The sequence below is a fragment of the Zea mays genome, chromosome 3, assembly GCF_902167145.1.
Source record: "Zea mays cultivar B73 chromosome 3, Zm-B73-REFERENCE-NAM-5.0, whole genome shotgun sequence".
NCBI lineage: Eukaryota > Viridiplantae > Streptophyta > Magnoliopsida > Poales > Poaceae > Zea > Zea mays.
In genome coordinates, this window is record NC_050098.1 from 174,676,210 (window position 1) to 174,690,329 (window position 14,120).

A 14,120-nucleotide genomic window follows, 5' to 3' on the forward strand; every position below is an offset into this window, starting at 1 on the left:
ATAATGGCATGGCATGCTTGTCTGAAGCAAGGAGAAAATGATAGGTTCCAAGGCTACGGGGAGGACCATAACTGGACCCATATTTCATCAATATGGGAGCTTCCGTATGCAAAAGCCTTGATCATGCCGCACAACATAGACTTGATGCACCAAGAGCGTAACGTTGCTGAAAGCATCATAAGCACATGTTTCGATGTGACTGATAAAACGAAAGATAATATGAAGGCAAGAAAAGACATGGCTGAAATTTGTAAGAGGCCGATGCTCGAGTTGAAAGTAAGCGATAAAGGGCATGAAAGTAGGCCGCGAGCTGATTACTGCCTCAAGCCGGATGAAAGGAAAGAAATATTTAAGTGGTTGAAGAATCTGAAATTTCCAGATCGGTATGCGGCAAATCTGAAACGGGCAGTCAATCTGAAGACCGGTAAATTGATCGGTTTGAAAAGCCATGACTACCATATTATTATGGAGAGGCTGATGCCCGTGATGTTTCGAGGCTATTTTAAGGATGAGCTTTGGAGCATATTTGCAGAGTTGAGTTACTTCTATAGGGAAGTATGTGCAAAGACGGTATCAAAGAGGTTGATGCAGAAATTTGAGAAAGAAATTCCAATTCTTATTTGTAAATTTGAAAAGGTTTTCCCGCCAGGATTCTTCAATGTGATGCAACATCTAATTGTGCATTTGCCTTGGGAAGCTTTAGTAGGCGGACCAGTGCAATTCAGGTGGATGTATCCTATAGAAAGGGCGTTGAAAAAGCTCAGGGCGTCTGTTCGGAACAAGGCTAGAGTCGAAGGGTGTATTGCGGAGGCTTTTGCCCTTAAGGAGATATCTCAATTCTCAACCAGGTATTTCGCTCGAGCCAACAATGTGTTTGCGCCTTCAGTGCGACTTCATGTCGATAATGAATCACCCCAAAGCACCCTTCAAATTTTTGCGAATCCGGGTAAAGCAGTTGGAAAAGGGAGTGTACGTCACATTGAAGCATCAGATTTGAACACGCTAATGCTATATATGTATAGCAATATTGACAGCACACATGAGGCGTTCGAGTAAGTTTTCCTCATAGTTACGTCCATTTTCTCATCTCATAATTTCTATAGTGTGTAATCTCCATGTTTGTAATATGTCCAGCATGTTTGATGAAGAATGTTGGAAATCTACTAGTAAACCTACGGCCATCCAATTAGAAAATCTTCGACATGATGGGTTGAAAGGTGGACCAAACTTCGTGCAGTGGTTTCGTAATTATGTTAGTAATTGTCGTTCTCTCATTGTCCATACTTAATCTTTGAATTTTGGACTTGGAAGATATAATGCATATACTAATTACTTGTATAGGTTTCCAAAAACTCTGTGCACCCGGACTTGCAGCAAATGGCACATACCTCTGTGTCCGTCCGAAACTATACTCGCTATGATGTAAATGGATATCGCTTCCGAACCGCGAAATTGGAGAAGAGTCGACCATTGGCAGCCACCACCAATAGTGGTGTGTTGGCAAGTTCATATGTTGACGATGACAAAGTAGTGGACTATTACGGTGTTCTTCAAAACATTGTAGAGTTGATTTTCGATGGCCCCAAAGAACTTAAAGTCGTGTTTTTCGAGTGCGACTGGTTTGATGCTCATAGTGGGACTCGTGTCGACAAGTATGGTAATGTCGAGGTGAAGCATAGCTCTAGGATTCCGAGCAGTATGAGCGATGTTGTCCTTGCAAATCAGGCAAAACAGGTGTACTACCTGCCATATCCTCACCCAAGCCTTAGGGCTTGGTGGGTTGCAATCAAAGTCAACCCACAAGTCGTCGCTCCAGAGAGTGCTGACTACGTGAGTACAATCAGGGACAACGATGATGCTGTTTTTCAACCAGAAGCGGCGTCGAATCAAGACATAGCTCACCGATTCCATGTGACCAATGGAGAAGGACTTGAAAATCTCTGTTGCAATTCAAGCGACTTAATTGAAGAACCTAGGTCAAAGCGCAAACGACCTGTCGTCGTTAGAAGATCAGTAAGGATCCAACGAAATCAAGAGCGTATGAATAAACAACGAGCCGAAGAAGCATCATCGGATGCGGATGACTTTTGATTAGTATGTTTCTTTTAGTTAATCAATTAAGCTATGTATTCCAATTTCCACATTATTAATTTTCATATTATTTGTTTCATATACTGTGGTTTGACATTAATTTATCTACAGTTGAACATGTTCAAGCATAGGAGATCGAGGAGGAGTGGGGGCAGCGCGGCCAGCGAGGACAGCTCGGGCAGTGGGCTTTTTCAGGGCACCTCACAGAGCCGACAGAGGCAGCAACAACTTCTCGACTGTCTCGACGAAGTGCAGGGTGAGGAGGGTGAGCAGGAGACTCCTCAGCAGGATGCTCATGTGCAGGGTGAAGAGGGTGACCAGGATGACGAGGGTGAGCAGGATGAGGAGGTTGACCCAATGGGGGCAGGCAGCGCGGGCGACGCGTCAGATGGTTCTACGTCTTTCAGGTATTATTATGCATATTACTTTAATTGATATTAGTTTCTAATCATTTCATCATATTGAATTTACTTGTATACTTAGGTATAAGAAGAGCAATGCGCTTGGTCCGAGACCTGCCGAGAGGAGGCTCATCCGGCCGCATGGAGAATGGTGGGGCTTATTTCTGTTTTGTTAATTTTTTAATGTGAACGTGATTGCACTAGTTTACTTGTTTTATTAATTTTTGTAGGTCATGGGAAGACTTGACTTGGGACGGTACAGGCAGACGTCCCAAGGTGAACGCGGTGTTGGGTAGCCTCTGTCGCTTCTACTACCCTGGCATGGTGGAGCTCAATGGCGAGAGGTTCGCGGCTATGCAGTGGGCTGACTGGGGTCTAAAGGACTATGTCGAGCCAGGGGAGTCAGGGGAAAGCAGTAGCGGAGGGGGAAGTTCGGAAAAAAAAACGAAGGACTTGTCAGGTGGCTGTGTGGGATGAGTTCTGGGTGAGTTTACTTTCGTATATAAGCAATTCATTGAATTATTGCTTCACCTCATCTTACTTTAACTTAACTTCTCCATTGATATGTAGGGGAGGTTCCAATTGCCGGATGACATCGAGGAGGATCAGGCTCAGTGGACACGTGTAAAGAGGCACTTTCGGAAGTGCGCTGATAAGATAATCAAGGATGCCATGTACAATGCTCGCATCGCGGCCGTCAACTACTACTACAAGAAGATAAAGGGTCAGAAAATGAGCAAAGCATTAGGGGCCAATGAGATCTACCTCACAGAGGAGCAGTACCTGGAGAGCGTTGTGGATTGGCTGTCCAAGGACATGGAAGCCTGGAGGTGGTTGGCTAAGAGATGGGCGTCGCCTGAGTGGATTGCAGAGTCCAACAAGCACCGTGCCAACCGTGGCATTGAAGGACCGGGGCACAGGTACGGCGCCGATGGACACCTTGGTACCGCACGCCGCATGGTAAGTATATAAATCAAACTTGTATGTTACATCTATTAAAATTATATGGTTCAACTCTTCTTTTTCATGCAGGAAGCTGAAAGTGGAGTTGCTCCAAGTTTTATGGAGGTTTACGTCCGTGGTCACCGTGGCCCTGATCCGGCGAACCCTGATGTGCTATGCAGCGAGGCGGCAAGGGAGAAAATGGTAAACAAGTTTGTATTTACGAATTAAATTGCATGTTTTGTGTCTAACTCCAACTTTCTTTGCAGAATGCATATGGGGAGGAAATGACTCAACGCCATGGGCCTGACTTCGACTGGATGCATTCAGACTTAGATGCCTCGGCGTTGTACCATAGTGGTGGGGGTAGAAAGCATGGCAGGTGAGGTGTTTGTGTTTGATTCGACGATTTCATTAACAAGAATGTGTCCACTTAATTGCTCAACTATGTGTATCATGCAGGTTTGCCTTTGGCACCGGCGTTGTGGAGTACAACAGGACTATAGGTCAAGGGAAGACATCGTCTTCGGGAGGGAGTTCTCGCTCCTCCAGGTCTGCTCGAGAGGCTCAGCTGGAGGAGGAGACTCGGGCAGCACAGGAGCAGGCTCGAGCAGCACAGGAGCAGGCTCGAGCAGCGCAGGAGCAGGTTGGGCAGCTGACGCAATATATGGCTTCTTATTTTCAGGTAATTCGTCTATCTCATCACGTGTCGTCTTTGAATTCAAAGTATAATGTTGCGATTCTAACGTTGCATCCATTTGCAGGAAATGACTACTCGACTCGGCCCTGATATGAACTTGCCCGCTTTTCGCCCTCCGCAGGTAACACTATCTGAACACTTCAATTCCATAGCAACTCTTTCTTTATTATCAAAAATGGCTCGCAGGCTCAAGGATGGGGACAGTGGCCAGGACAAGCTCCAGCGTCGCAGCCACAGTGGACCGGTGTTGGGTGGACGCAGGCACCTCCAGGCACTTGGACGCCTCCACCACCCCAAGGATCGCAGCAAGTCCCGGGATGGGTGCCACCGGTCTCCCAGCCACCGGCGGGCTCTCAGCCATTTCAATCGTGGATGGCACCGCCACCGACGGGGTGGGTGCCACCACCACTGGGGTGGCCAGCACAACAGTACCCGTGGATGCATGCACAGCCTCCTCCTCACCATGGATCACAGGTAACGTTCCATGTTTAGTTTTATGCAAATATTGACCAAACACAACAATTTATAGGTATAGGGATAACAAAATATAGCCTTATTTGAATGATTGATGAATTGCAGGGTTCAGCGTCACATGCTCATGGATCGGAGGGTGGTGTCAACGTCCAAGACTTCCTCGTCCATGGTGCTGGAGGGAGTGGCCACCTTCCTGGTGGCGGAGGAGGGAGTGGCCAAAACTCCCACAGCCCGCCGGAGTGAGGAGTGAGTAGTGAGTAGTGAGTGTGTACTATGGACTGTTTATGGACTTATGGACTATTTATGGACTCTGGACTGGACTTATTTGAATGGACTATGGAATGTGTTTTGTGAATTATGTGAATGTGTTTTGTGAATTATGTATTTTGCTTGTGAATGTGTATATGTTAATTGTGATAATGTTTATTTTGCTGTGAATTATTAATAGGTGCAGAAAATTCTGTTTTGGGGGGGAAACATCAATTTTCGTCGGCCTGGTGGCCGACGAAAATAAGTTCCCAGGCTATTTTCGTCGGCCTCAGTGGTGGCCGACGAAAATAGCCTGGGAACTTATTTTCGTCGGCCACCGCAGAGGCCGACGAAAATTGTTGGTCCACTCACTATTTTCGTCGGCATTGGGAAAGCCGACGAAAATAGAATATTTTCGTCGGGACCGACGAAAATAGTTGCCTAATTTCGTCGAATTTATTTTCGGCGGCTATTTTCGTCGGCCTGCCGACGAAAATATTCTATTTTCGTCGGTTTAGGCTTATTTTCGTGGGTTTTTGGCCCACGAAAATTTAGGCGTTTCCTGTAGTGTCTAGAATTTACTACTAGAAAACAACGACGATTTGGCCTCGTTCGGTGATATTTTCCAAATGAAAATGACTTGATGAAATGTTTCAACAGAACAATGAAACATATTTCCCACATGACAAGATGGAGCATGGTATATAGCTACAAAGCCCTGAGATTAGACATGATTTAAGCATAGCTCAAATGGTTAGATTTCTAATAGAGGAATTCACACAGGTTTAAGTCAACTTCTCACGGGTGTTCATATTTTCCTAGATTTATTCTGGGACTCATCGACACCATCACTGATAGAAAAGAGCTCAAAGTCTGCGATATAGTTTAATTTTTACAGACGGTTTCAGTTATCAAGCGTCATTGTTATTTATAGTGGTGGTTTCTTAAGAAAACCACAACTAGAAATCGCGGTTCCTTAAGAAAAACGTCACTAGAAATGCGAGATTCCTAGTAGCGGTTTTCTTAAAAAACCGTCACAAAAAACCGATTTCTAGTGGCGTTTTTTTAAGAAACTGTCACTAGAAATCATTTTTATCCTGAATGTTTTGAGTTTTTAAAATGACCTCGTATGAAGAAATCACTAACATAAAAGTTGTAGGTCTATAAAAGTCATGAAATTTTGTAGGTGACAACTTTTTTATTTGAAATCATTTTGGCTCCCAAAAATTGCATCTAAAATTGCCGAATTTAAAATGTAAAGCTTGCAAACGAGCTTGGATGGAAAAATTATCAAAATAAAAGTTGTAGAATTTTGAAATATATTTTAAAAATAATATTTATAGCACATAATTAATTAGTATTAGTAGATAGATCGCTGAATCTATTTTGATAACAAGATTATTTAAAAATATTACTAACATTCTATAAAAATCTAGTTAAATATAATCTCGATGATGCATGGTATAGCGGCCGATGAGAAAGTCAAGAGTTATATACACACACTGACACACGATGCATGGAGACGAGCAACGACCTCGATCTTAAATTGCACACACACACGATCGCGGAGCTTCTTGAGCATCTAACAATTAAAACCGTGGCCACTTTATGTGCAGTAGTAAGGGGGCAAGAGCAGAGTTCCATTCAAAATCTCCACGAGCAATATATGACAAATAAACCTAGCTAGTAGCTAGCTTTATTCCATGCCATCGGCCAGTCGTCCAAGGACAAGAACAAAGATGTGTTTTGTATGCAAAAGACATTGGCGTGATGACAAAGTGCGTACTGCAGGGACGAAGCAATTAAAGAAGCCCGCCCCCGCGCCGAGAAACGAATAACTAATAACTAGAGCATCACTGTCAGATAAGAACATGCCGGCCGTGAGCCCTACTACCCTGCGCACAGTGTGTGTGAGGCTGGCTGTGACCCAGCAGAGATTCCAGCATGCATCCGTAGCTCCATTAGCTCGGCATGCAGTGTGGACCACTGTATCGCGTGTCAGCACTCAGCAGTGTCTGTGCATATATATACGCACTTTAGGGCACAAATATACATATGCACAGCATGCATGGGGCCGGCGGGGCCTCCGTTTTGTTTTGTCGTTGCCTCGTACTGTGTGTAGCTCCTCGTGAAAGAAGAAACAACCAGGGTGGGTCGTCTTCGTAGTAGCCAGAGGGACAGATCTGATACGCGATGGTTAAAAATAGCGTCCGAAGCTGTCAGACAGTGGTTGTTATTCTTTTTCTTCCGAACATCGATCTGCCTATCTGCTGCTGCTGTAGGCAACGGAAACCCGGCCCAGCGTCTAGATCTATCGCACGTCGTCGCTAGCTAGCTACATGGTTCGTACATGGATTCCTTCCCTGGACCACGTGCGTTTTGGCGTGGGAGGGGACGATGAAGGCGCGCCTCTCTGACAGGTCCATGCATGCACACAGCAACGCATGCGGAGCGCGCGTGGCTCCAAAACCATGCGCCCATGCAGCTCGGTCGCGCGCGCGCGCATATCACGGGCGCAGAAACAAATTAAATAGAGTTCGTGTGGGATTCATTATATTGTTAACCGATCGATCTTTATATATGTCAGTAGTGAGAATACATTCTTCTGTTTTTTTTAATTTGTCATGACAAGTTTTATGTTCCTTCTAACCACACGCACGCACGCACGCATGGACGATCGAGTACACGTCGACAGACGACCCTACACGTACGTACGGAAGCAGTCATTTCCTGTCTCGTTCGAGCCGCATCTGCGTAACAGTAGAGTACATCAGATCGACGGAGCATGCGGGAGCAGTGGCGCTTCTCGATCCGACAGGTGAACTGAATCGGCCAGAAGGTTTCGTTTTACAAATAATAATAACCTGTCGTGGTCATCGCTACTAATCGCCAACTTATTAACTCACCGCGCGCGCGGCGCCAGAAAGTTCCAACGCAGACGTGGGCGGGGGACAAAAAAAAAATTGTCAGTAAATGCGCATGAAAACTACGGCGGCGACGGCGGGGCGATGTGTCTGTCTGGTCGTCGATCCGCAGTCGTCCACACGCGCGAGAAAGAAAGAAGAATCTTAGCTAATCAGTGGGCGGGCGCGCGCGGCGAACAATCCATCAGACCGGCGCGGCACCAGAGGAGCAGAGAAGCTGACGTGATGGAGAACGAGTGGAAAACTAGACACACGGCCTGTGGCCTGTGGGTGGCCGGGCAGGTGATGCATGGACTTGTGGCCACTTGTTGGTTGTGCCAATTCTGTTGTCACTCCGACTGCTTTGCTTGCTTGCTGGATATTATGGTTTTCTCGTGACGGAAAAACTAAGCCGACAGAGAGCTCAGCTCATCTTATTATGGTCTCAGTAGCCGCCAGTACTGGCGGACCTGGGAGCTGGAATAATACAGGCGCAAGCATCACTCATGCTCATGCATCAGCTTCTTTCTCTGTCAAGAAGAATGGGAAGAGGAATAGAGAGATTCAGAGGAGTACGACGTACGTGTTGATATATTGAGCTGTTCAAAGGAGAAACGAGCTCAGCTCAGCGGTGAGAATGAGATAGCTCGCGGCCGCCATTACTGCCCAAGCTGCCACCACCACTCTCGTTCGTACGCAGAGTCGTGGCGTAATGCTCAGAGTCACAACTCACAGGTGACGCCACGCCAGTCTCCAGCCCTGCTGTCGTGGTCGAGGTTCCCGTGGCTGTCTGTCTAGATCTGTTGACTGCTGACCGCAGCTCTGGACTTTTCTACGGTCGCCCTGGCTCCTGACCGGAGTTCTTGACTCGCATGTTGACCGTTGACCCACGGTCTCTGATAGTCTGGTGGTGGTGGACTGGTGGTGCACTGCTGCTGCTGCGGTGTGTTTGGGACATGGAACAGGCCCAAAACATCAGAAATGGCCGTACGATCCTTGGGCCTCAGCGGGAGGAGTGTGTCCATGGGGCCGGGCCGGGCCAAGGATGCGTGCCAGAACAAGATGACCTCCGCTGTGCCGTTTGGCTTGGGCATCCCCGCGTTATTCCAGGGTGTTGGGCCGTGGATGCTTGTTCAGGGGCAACACTCCGACAGAATGTCGCGTAGAAGCAACCGGAGAGGGCTCCTCGCGCTTCCTTGCCGCGAGGAGATGAGCCTCTAGGAGAGCCATGGATCACGCGCGAACAACGCCTCTAGGCCCAGCCGACAGTCGCCTGACCTCACCGGTCACCGCAGTCACCCTTCTTGCGCGCGGCCGCCCCCATGCCATGCAACATGGCCGCGGCGTTGGGCAGCCTGGGTCTCCAGGCAGAAACAACAGCAGATGTAGCTAGAGCCTCCGGAGCAGTAGAAGGCACACGGCTACGGTGTCCTCCGGCGTACGCTGCGAGACGGAGGAGATGTGGACACTGTTGTTGCTTTCCGTCGTCCATGCTGCCTGTGCCACCCATTGAGTCGACGTCCGCCACGGAGGAAGCAGTAACCGCGGGAAGGATACTGCGGCTGAGAGCAGAGCAGAGTGACGCGGCTTGAACCGTTGAAACGGCGCCGTTACTCGGGTTTAGCCGCATAAACCTGCTTTAACACCGTGGGCTGCTCTGCGGGATTGTGCGGGCTGGCGGCGTGCCACCGCCTCTTCTCTGTCTCCGCATATAGCCAGCTTATTGTCTCAGTTTACAGTCACTTAGAACGTGTTCAGAATAACTTTACTCCACTCTAGAGTCTAGATTAGCTCTATTAAACACTCTAGATGAAACCGCTACACTCTAAAGTCTAAATTGTTTTCTCATAACCAATGACAATGGTGGGTAAATAACGTCAAACACTATATAGATTACTTATTTAAATATTTTAGAGCAGTAAATTTGTACCGCAACTTTCAAAACTTTATAGAATTATAAGTATACAGTTCTAATTTTTGCGGACTCTATTTAACTCGTTTTTAAAGTTTTGCTCTGAGACCATATCAAATACCTTCTTATTATACTTGCTCGCGGATTTACGACCGGGACTGCGCGATCGGCAGCTCTGGTCGCGTGAACTAGTAGCGTTTATAATATCATCCATAGTATATTATCCTTCGTAGTTTATATCACAGCACCTTACGACCCGCAGCAGCAGCTGGAAAAGCAGCTGCCTAGCACCACGCGCAGGCCGGCTACCAGCCGTTGGGGCTTCGACCTAGCTCCTGAAGCTAGTTTCCCAACAGCCTCTAGCTAGCTGTGCATAAGGATCGAATGCAGCATCAAACAGCGACTGGCGTCTAGTGGTAGTGGCTATGCCAAGCTACCAGCAGCTCAGTGTAAATTGTTTTTAAATGTTAATTAATTTAGTTCACCGATTAATTACTAGTTTACTTGATAAAGTTATTTTTTATGTTTGTGAGGATAGGATGGATAGGTTTCTCGTCTAAGAAAAAAATAATTCTAACACAACATTTGGAACTAATTAGAGCAATATTTTTTTAAAATGTTTGAATTATATATTTTTCTTAACCTTATCTTAGTAACCCCTCTTCTGATGTAATCCTGGATCCGCCACGGCTTGCTAAGCATGGATGCGGACGGTTGCAACTTAGATGCGGCGCACCATAAATTCATCCAAAATACTACATGGATGGAAATATAGCATAACATAGAATGCAATAGCCTGACACTACAAGGGCAAGATGAGCCTTCCGTCAGCCCACTAGAATATTTGGGCTAGTCAGCCCAAGGGGCTTTGGGCCCTTCCACGGTTTCTCAATATTGACTCAAGTATATGATACATTTCATATCTTTGTCGTAAATAACAGGTTTTTTAGGAGAATATCAATGCCATATACTATTGTTTAAGCTTTCTTATGGGCTTGCCTTATAGAGTTTTTTTTTTCAAACGAGTACTCCTTTTATTTTAAACTATAAGTTATTTAAATTTTATTGGAGACTCAAGGTATCTTAAGTTTAACTAAATTTATAAAGATAGTTAAAAAATTATAACATCAAATATGTATACTATAAAAATATAATTAATGAAGAATCTAATAATATTTAGTTGGTATCATAAATATTATTATTTTATCATATAAAGTTGGTATGTGATGATTTGACTCTTCAGTTTAGACTTATAATTCGAGATGGAGAGAGAGCACATTATAACAATAACCCATGAACATGTCATATAATTTCTGCTTACTTCTCCATCAGCTTTTTAGGACTTCAAGATACACCAGCAATATCGTTACCTTGTTTGTCCAATAAGGTTTTAAAATCATAAAAAAGGGAGTGTTAAGAGCCCAACAAAAGCTAGTGATTGAATCCCACAAATTAAGGATGAATGTGAATCATTGGCTAATCTTAATTCTAACTGTGTGGTCAACATCGTCAGATTCAATCGCACCCGCTGACGAGCACCACTCTCGAACAAGCGCCAATCGACTTTTCCTAGACGAGTGTGCTCGTCTATCACGATGGAGCGAAATAAAACACACTCGCACACAACATAGTCAATGGTAGGTGGGTATTTTATGAAAATTTAAAAGTGGCACTAGGTGAAAATTAGGGGTGAAGGTGATGTAAAAGTTGTATCAGCCAAAAACTTTTTGGCTATGACTTTGGATAAAAAATAACTCTTTTGATTATTTTTTTGGATTTTTGGAAAACCAACGCATATGGAGAAGTGTAACAAAAAGGGACAGTTACTCACACAAACGTAGCAGTAGACTTGTCTTGTTTGGGACATCTTCAGCTTCAGAAAATTTGGTGAAGTTGATAGAGCAGGTCATTAGGTGCTACAGAAAATTATAGAGATGAGTTGTAAGTCGTTACAAAACATTTAGATAAGTCGTTTTATTTATTATTTAGATCAAAAATATTTTTAAAATATTTAAATTGATATTATAAACCATAGTTCCACGTGAGCCGGAAACCGAAGCCATCCCAAACACCCACCTAGAAAAATGGAGCAGGTTGAAGGATAAAATGCTATATACTGGACATTGGCGCAAGAGGGGCTATATTAGAATGCAAATTGGGAGAAAAATTGCTATGGTAACTGCGAAGTCCACGCATATGGCTGAGGACATACGCAAAGGACACCCCAAGGGCAGCCAAAGACTCTCCTACAACCCATCCATCCACTGCTTGCCATCCGGCCTGTTGATATCAACAGAGAATTTTATACCCAAATGTGGCAACAATAATGCTGCAATGCTGTTCACTTGTCAGTGCTGTTTGATTACGCAAGACTAACATGTCATGGTTGATTACTGTGTTTTCTAGTCCCAAATGCAGAAATGCCCGTAGCACGAAGAGATCAGAAGGTAGTGCGATATATAGATGAAGAGGGCAACCTACACGCACTCTTGCATTGCATGAACTGCAGATGGGCATCATGGAAGGCTATCCAAGAAAGCCAAATACCCATCACCAGTCTCTGATGGACATGGACGCCCCCGCCGCCGGCGCAACCAGCAGCAGCGCCACCCATGCACCGCCGGCGCCTCACCATGCCACCGCGAAGAAGAGGCACCACTCCGGCCGCACCAAGACCCTCCTCCTCTTCGTCGTCACAAACTCCATCTCCATCCTCCTGTCCGTCACCTTCTCGCGCGTCACCGGCCTTGGGACCGGTGGCAGCGGCGGCGACTCCGCACTCGACTTCGCGTTCAGCGTCCTCTCCTCCAGCCAGAGCCTCGCCGTCGACCTCCACAATCGCGTCGAGGCCACCGACGCGATCATCAAGAGGCTCATCTCCAACTCCGGAAAGATGAAGCGGGACGCGCTGCCGCCGAAGCTGACGCCGGACGAGGAGCTCACGGTCGCGCTCGGCCCGCACACGCTCCCGTTCGGCTACACCCCGAACCTCGACTCCGACAAGCTGTATCCGGCGATCGGCGCGGCGTGCCACCGCCACCGCGACGAGCTCAACAAGTACATGCGGTACAACGTGACCGGCGACTGCCCGCCCGACGCGGCGCTCGCGGAGCGTCTGATGCTCAGGGGATGCGAGCCGCTGCCGAGGCGCCGGTGCCGCGCGCGCGGGCCAGCCGGGTTCCCGGACCCGACGCCGTTCCCGGAGAGCCTGTGGGTGGTCCCGCCGGACAAGTCCGTCTCGTGGGCGCCCTACGCGTGCAAGAACTACTCGTGCCTCGTGGACAGCGCCCGCCGCCGCCCGGGGAGCCACAGCCACCACCACGGCTGCGAGGCGTGCTTCGACCTCGCCGCCGGCAAGGAGCAGCGGCGGTGGGTCGGGCAGGGCGGGGACCTCGACTACGACATCGACACCGTGCTGGCCTCCAAGCCGCGAGGCACGGTACGGATCGGCCTCGACATCGGCGGCGGCACGGGCACGTTCGCGGCGCGCATGGCGGAGCGCGGGGTCACCGTGGTGACCACGACCCTCGACCTCGGCTCGCCGTTCGGCTCGTTCGTGGCGTCCCGCGGGCTCATCCCGCTCCACCTCAGCGCCGTCGCCGGGCGGCTCCCGTTCTTCGACGGCACCCTGGACATCGTGCACTCAATGCACGTGCTCAGCAACAGGGTCCCCCGCGCGGTGCTTGAGGCCGAGCTGTACGACATCTACCGCGTGCTCCGGCCGGGCGGGATATTCTGGCTGGACCACTTCTTCTGCACCGGGAAGGAGCTGACCGAGGTCTACGTCCCCATCATCGAGGGTGTGGGGTTCCGCAAGCTCCGGTGGAACACCGGCAAGAAGCTGGACAAGGGGCCCAACGCCGACGAGTGGTACATCTCGGCTCTGCTGGAGAGGCCCATGATGTGACAGTGCAAAGAGACCCAGAGCCGGAGCAGTGCGATGATGATGTTGTTAATGGGAACTGGGAAGAAGTAATAATGGCAGATGCGATTTTATGTGTTATAACTTTGTTCTTGATGTTTCTTGATTTCTTGGGTGTCAGGCATCCTCTTTCATCGATGCAAAGTTTGGAATCTTGGAAGATTCAGAACCGCATCGGTAGCCTTTGACTCTGCGCTGGTACGCTTCATTGTGTATTGACACTTGACAGTATGGTGTATGGTGGCGAACTGGCGATCATCTACACTCTACGATGATGGTTGTTTTCCTTAATAACTGAAAATAGACCGTGTTTTCACCGTATAGTCATCCAAAACATTATTTTGTATTATTTGTAATGTAGATTGTATTGTTCGAAAAGTAAAATTTGAATATAAATATATAAATAAGTAAATTGTTGGAGTTAGCCTAAGAGTCTCTCGATGTTCTCCTCATCCAAGATCCCTAAAAGGTCCATCATGTGAAAGGAGACCCTAACAAAATTTAAAAGAAACTAAACTAAACTGTT

General features: G+C 47.3%; 1 protein-coding gene across 1 annotated transcript; it reads left to right on the forward strand.

The window, feature by feature from the left end:
• Nucleotides 1–11,950: 11,950 nt before the first annotated feature.
• Nucleotides 11,951–13,915, forward strand: LOC103650909 (uncharacterized). The gene has a single exon (XM_008676500.2). It carries the CDS (start codon nucleotides 12,182–12,184, stop codon nucleotides 13,577–13,579), a length of 1,398 nt encoding a protein of 465 aa, XP_008674722.1. The 5' UTR covers nucleotides 11,951–12,181; the 3' UTR covers nucleotides 13,580–13,915.
• The last annotated feature ends 205 nt before the right edge of the window (nucleotides 13,916–14,120 follow it).